Here is a 5,706-nt window from a genome sequence, read left to right as displayed (position 1 = left end):
TATCATTCATTATCACAGGTAACATTCTTTATCATATGGTCCTTCGAGGAAAGGTCCTACGAAGCAGCGTCAGCACCTACAATCTGGGCATTCGAGGATCGAATCACGCACCTAGGAGACCACAGCCCCATCCCGACGTTTTGAAGACGCTCCAGCACCTATAATCTGGACATTTAAAACGCCGTGTGCTGACGTTCCGGAGACACAGCAGCTTCAACGTTTTGCATACGGGGGAGCCTCATCGGCTCCTACAGTAAATTCACGTGATTCATACTTCATTCAATAAAGCGTTCTTGGAAAATGCCCCCAAAGAAGTCAATCTCTCAACTCCATGTTGAGCGTGGTGTCTCCAAAGCGACATTGACGAAAATAGAGCAATTTCTTGACAAGGATGCGGAATCAGCTACAGCACCAGTCCTGGAAATGCGTCTAGAATCTCTTGCACGAGCAAATGCAAACTTCACAGATGTTCAGAACCAGATTTATGCTCTCATTGATCCGGAAAGCGCTGTTGACATTTTGGCCGAGCAAAATGAGGTTATGGATTTCAACGAGAGAGTCGTCAATGCCGAATTTAGGATCAAGACATTATTGAAATCATTTAAGACAGAGCCTACGCCACCACAGGCTACAAACAATGATGATCAAATCAGTAAATTGGCTACAGTCATTGCTGATGCACTATCCAAGAGGGAGAAAAGTCATTCCAAGAAGGCAAAACTTCCTGATTTGGATATCCCCAAGTTTTCAGGCGATTATACAGAATGGCAATCCTTCAGAGATCTCTACGTCTGCTCGGTCCATGAGAATGATGAACTGTCAAATGTGCAAAAATTCCAACACCTTAGAGGTCTCATTGAAGGGCAAGCAAAAGGTGTTATTAAGCATCTGCCGATGACGGATGGCAACTATACGAAAAAGCATGGGATGCCCTTGTTAAACGATTCAACAAAGAACAATGTATTTTGTTTGCTCATATCGATATGTTCTTTGGGCAGTCAAAGGTTCCGGATAACAATCCAATTCTTCTCAGGAATTTACTGAACACAAGCCTGGAAACTATCAATGCAGTAGAAACCTTGGGACACAAAGAACGTGATATCTGGCTGATCAACTACATTCTCCGGAAGGTGGACAATGAGACACACAGTCTCTGGACCAGGGAATTTCCACAGTCAGGGGTTCCCTCTTGGGATGAGTTCCTGGACTTTTTGGAGAAAAGATGCGATTCAGTGGAAGCATCCATGTCGAAGAATAACAGCTCGAATCGTGAGAAGCAAAATGGAAATTCAAAGGGTGCAAAGCCATCCAAATCTTCCAAGACAGCTCTAGCAGTGTCTATCAAGAACTGTCAGATGTGTCATCAAGGAGCTCACTACAGCTACCAATGTCAAAAGTTTCAATCAGCAACCCCTGCTCAAAGGCTTCAGCTAGTCAAGAAAGCTAAACTTTGCCTGAATTGTCTTCGAGATTCCCATACTACAGAAGCTTGCCAGAGTTCCAATTGTCGCAAATGTCAGGTGAAGCATAATACTTTGCTTCATGATGCCCTTGTAGTACCTTCTGAGAATAGTCAGGTCCCACCAGAGGCTCCCATCAATCTAGTTCCTTCATCCTCTGGGGGAGTGCCAGCTAGCTTGGTCAGTAATCTCCAGCGCAAGGTCATCTCCGAGCAAATTTTACTACCTACAGCAACAATCATGGTCAAGGGAGGAGACGGCAGACTCCACAAGTGTCGAGCTCTCCTCGATTCGTGCAGCCAGACTAATTTCGTGACAAATTCATTTGCACAGAAGAGTAAGCTTCGTACACTCCCTCAAGGCAATCATGTAGTTTCTGGCTTTGGACAACATAAAACATCATCCAATAATTCCACTCATTTTACATTCTCATCTCAAGATGGGAATTTCACAATGGATTTGGACTTCATAGTACTTGATTCCATCGTCGATGATCAGCCAAGTTCAACATTTGAGGTGCTTTGGCATATTCCTGCAGGCATTCCACTTGCAGATTTCGAGTATAATATACGCAGCAGGATTGATGTGCTCTTGGGAGCTGAAGTATTTATGAAGGCGCTCCGTTCCGGAAGTTTTGAAGGATCACCAACCCTCCAAGAGACAGCTTTCGGTTATATTATAGCCGGAAGCACCCCTTGTGAATCTACATCTGCATTCGCGAGTTCCTGTGTGTCTACTTGCCTCTGCTCTCTCAACATGTCAGATACTCTTCACCAGCAAATGGAACGATTTTGGACGGTAGAGGAGCCACCTACGCCTGAAAAGATTTTATCTAAGGAAGAGCAATTGTGTGAAACTCATTTCACACAACACACAACTAGGGATTCAGATGGTTGTTTTGTCGTGCGACTCCCACTACGAGACAATCTTGAAGCACTGGGTAAGTCAGAAACATTGGCTCTCAAAAGGTTTTTTTGCATCGAGAAAAAGCTCCAGCGCAATTCAGATCTTCGGGAGAAATATGTTGCTTTTATGCGTGAGTATGAAAGTCTCGGTCACATGCGTCTTCTTCCGGAAACCTATCACTCAGATCGACCACCTGTTTACTTACCTCATCACCCCGTCTTCAAAGTATCATCCTCTACACCAGTAAGGGTGGTATTCGATGCATCTGCCAAAACAAGCAGCGAAGTATCTCTGAATGACGTACTGATGGTGGGGCCCAAAACGCAGGATGATCTTTTTGCAATTTTATTTAGGTTCAGAGAACATAATATCGTTGTAAAAGCAGACATCAAAAAGATGTTTCGACAGGTACGTGTGCACTCAGATGATCAAAATATGCAACGTATTTTTTGGCCTGAAGCACCACATCTTCCCATGAATACATACTTGCTGTCTACTGTGACCTATGGGACAGGAAGTGCCAGTTATCTTAGCACGAGATGCATCAGTAAACTCGTGGAGGAAGAGGGTGATAATTTCCCAGTGGCGAAACCAGCAGCTTCCCGTGACTTTTATGTAGATGATTTCATTTCCGGGAGCCCAACAGTTGCTGAAGCTCAGGAATTGCAGTCTCAGATCAATTTACTTATGCGCAAAGGAGGATTTCAACTATCAAAGTGGATGTCCAATAGCTCAGAAGCACTCAAAAATGTTCCCCTCAGCGAAAGAGAGATCACAGAGCCACTGGATCTCTCATCTACAGAGACTATCAGCACATTGGGCCTGCAATGGAATCCCGTTAGTGATGAATTTACATTCAAGGTTTCTTCATCTTTTCAAACCATCACCAAGAGAGCCATCCTCTCAGAAATGTCAAGAATCTTTGACCCTCTCGGATTGTTGGCACCAGTCACCATCCAGACAAAGATTCTTATGCAATCTCTTTGGCTTGTCAAAGCCGATTGGGACGATGAACTTGTGGACACGACTGTTTTGCAAACATGGCAAGAATATCAACAAAATCTCAAGTATTTGATGGAGTTCCGGATTCCTCGTCACATAACCTCTGCTCACCAACCTCATCAACTCGTGCAGCTGTCAGTGTTTTGTGATGCATCCGGAAAGGCCTTTGGGACATGTATTTACCTTCAGGCTATTGACGCAGTTTCTGGCAATCAGTTGACAAGTCGATTGTTATGTGCAAAAACTCGCGTCACACCCTTAAAGCAAGTGTCTCTGCCAAGGTTAGAGTTGTGTGCAGCCCTTTTGGCTATGAAACTCCTTCAGAGTGTTCAATTTGCATTAACAGTGCGTGTAGATTCGATTGCAGCCTTCACAGATTCTACAGTAGTATTGTGTTGGTTGTCATCGGAGCCCAAAAGGTGGCAAACTTTTGTGGCAAACAGAGTGTCAAAAATTAAAAATATTTTACCTCGTGAAAATTGGTTTCATGTGCCATCTGCCCTCAATCCCGCTGATCTTACATCAAGAGGATTGAGCCCAAGCAAGCTGAAGGACAATATTTTGTGGTGGAGTGGCCCAAATACAAAGGAACTTCAGGAAAAACGTGAAATTCCCAGTGCTCAAGTGTCAGAGGTTGAATTAGATCAGAAAGTCGTTTGTGCAGTGACCAGTCGAAATAGTTTTTGGGCAATCATCAACAAATTTTCATCACACTCAAAAATGATCAGGAGTTTGTCAATCTGGCGTCGATATTTCCACAACCTTCGTTCTCGTATCCATGGCGAGGACATCATTTGTGGCCCATTAACCTCCCAAGAACTCACTGACACCAACATTCAAGTAATTCGTGCCATTCAAGCTGAATGCTTTGCTGATGACATCAGACGTCTAAAAGGAAAACAAAAGCTGTCAAACAATTCTCGAATCAAAGATTTGTGTCCATACATGGATGAGCTAGACATTCTACGTGTGGGGGGCAGAATTGAGAATGCACAAATCTCATCTTCTCAGAAACATCCCGCAATATTGCCTAATAAACATACATTTTCAAAGCTTATTGCAGACAGGGTGCACCGTGAAACCTGCCATGGAGGTCCGCAGCTTATGCTTTACACGATCAGACAGGAATATTGGGCTCTCAGAGGACTGGATGTTGCAAAAGCTGCTCGTCGTAGATGCGTCAGGTGTTTTCGATGCCACCCACAACCCATGCAGCAAATTATGGGAAATTTGCCTTCCTATAGACTACGATTCACAAGAGCATTTGACAAAGTGGGAGTAGACCTTTGTGATTACTCACGCCATACACCTGGAGCTTGTAACAGATTTATCCACAAATGCATTTCTCGCGGCATTCAGGCGTTTCATCGCACGACGAGGTAGGCCATCGGATGTCTATTGTGACAACGCTAAAAACTTCGTTGGAGCTCAAAAGCAGCTTGAGGAGATTCGGCAAGTTTTATCAACTCAAACCAGCCAGGAGATTATTACCAGACATGCAGCAGATGCCAGAGTCAACTTCCATTTTATCCCACCAAGGAGCGCTCATTTTGGAGGAATGTGGGAATCTTCAGTGAAGAGCTTTAAGAGACGTTTCTATCGGATCGTTGGAAACACACCAATGACACAAGAATCAATGCTAACGGTTCTAGCTGAAATTGAAATGTGCCTTAATTCTAGACCACTTTCACCCATTTCTTCAATCCCAGAAGACTTCGCCGCATTGACGCCAGGTCACTTCATCACTGGTGCCCCACTCAATGCTTTACCACAACACGATATTACAACATTGCCAGAAAACCGATTGGACAAATGGCAACGGAATCAGCAAATTGTTCAAACACTTTTGGCGTCGCTTTCGCATCGAAGTTTTCTCACAATTGCAACAACGCAAAAAGTGGCAGCACGAGCAATCGGACTTGAAAGTAAATGATCTCGTGGTTATCCTTGAGGATAATGTTCCACCTCTATCATGGATTCTTGGACGCATCATCGATGTACATCCCGGACGTGATGGACACGTACGAGTAGCCAAGGTCAAAACACAAACTGGAATTTACACAAGAGCCATCACCCGTTTGGCTCGTCTTCCAGATGAAGTTCAAAACCAGGAGGTTCTGCCAGGGGAGAATGGAGACGAAGCTCCATGAAATATTAAAGAGTCAGTTGATTTTCACTAAAATTTAAAAACCACACTCACCTAATTTCACATAACTTATCCAATTTCAACATTCAGACAACTTCACACCGTGAAAAATTCTTCTTCTCATCACATTCACCATCAATCAACACGCATTTTCATCATACACACTGTTCAGTCGTTAAATTTAAATTTTTC

At 43.8% G+C, this 5,706-nt stretch overlaps 1 protein-coding gene across 1 annotated transcript; it reads left to right on the top strand.

Annotated features, from left to right (window-relative positions):
- Positions 1–300: 300 nt before the first annotated feature.
- On the top strand, positions 301–5,518 carry LOC129809039 (uncharacterized). The gene is made up of 4 exons (XM_055858895.1): positions 301–960; positions 1,005–4,552; positions 4,728–4,974; positions 5,165–5,518. The coding sequence occupies exons 1-4, from the start codon at positions 301–303 to the stop codon at positions 5,516–5,518; spliced, it is 4,809 nt and encodes a 1,602-aa protein (XP_055714870.1).
- Positions 5,519–5,706: the final 188 nt, after the last annotated feature.

The sequence above is a fragment of the Phlebotomus papatasi genome, unplaced genomic scaffold, assembly GCF_024763615.1.
Source record: "Phlebotomus papatasi isolate M1 unplaced genomic scaffold, Ppap_2.1 HiC_scaffold_259, whole genome shotgun sequence".
In the NCBI taxonomy this organism is placed as follows: Eukaryota; Metazoa; Arthropoda; class Insecta; order Diptera; family Psychodidae; genus Phlebotomus; species Phlebotomus papatasi.
This window is presented reverse-complemented; position numbering and strand designations above follow the sequence as displayed.

Excerpts from the sequence above, each read along its gene's own strand:
- LOC129809039 (XM_055858895.1), top strand. The coding sequence starts at position 301 with ATGCCCCCAAAGAAGTCAATCTCTCAACTCCATGTTGAGCGTGGTGTC. Across the intron at positions 961-1,004 it reads ACGATTCAACAAAGAACAAT|GTTCCGGATAACAATCCAAT; the intron begins GTATTTTGTTTG and ends GGGCAGTCAAAG. Across the intron at positions 4,975-5,164 it reads AGAGACGTTTCTATCGGATC|AAAACCGATTGGACAAATGG; the intron begins GTTGGAAACACA and ends CAACATTGCCAG.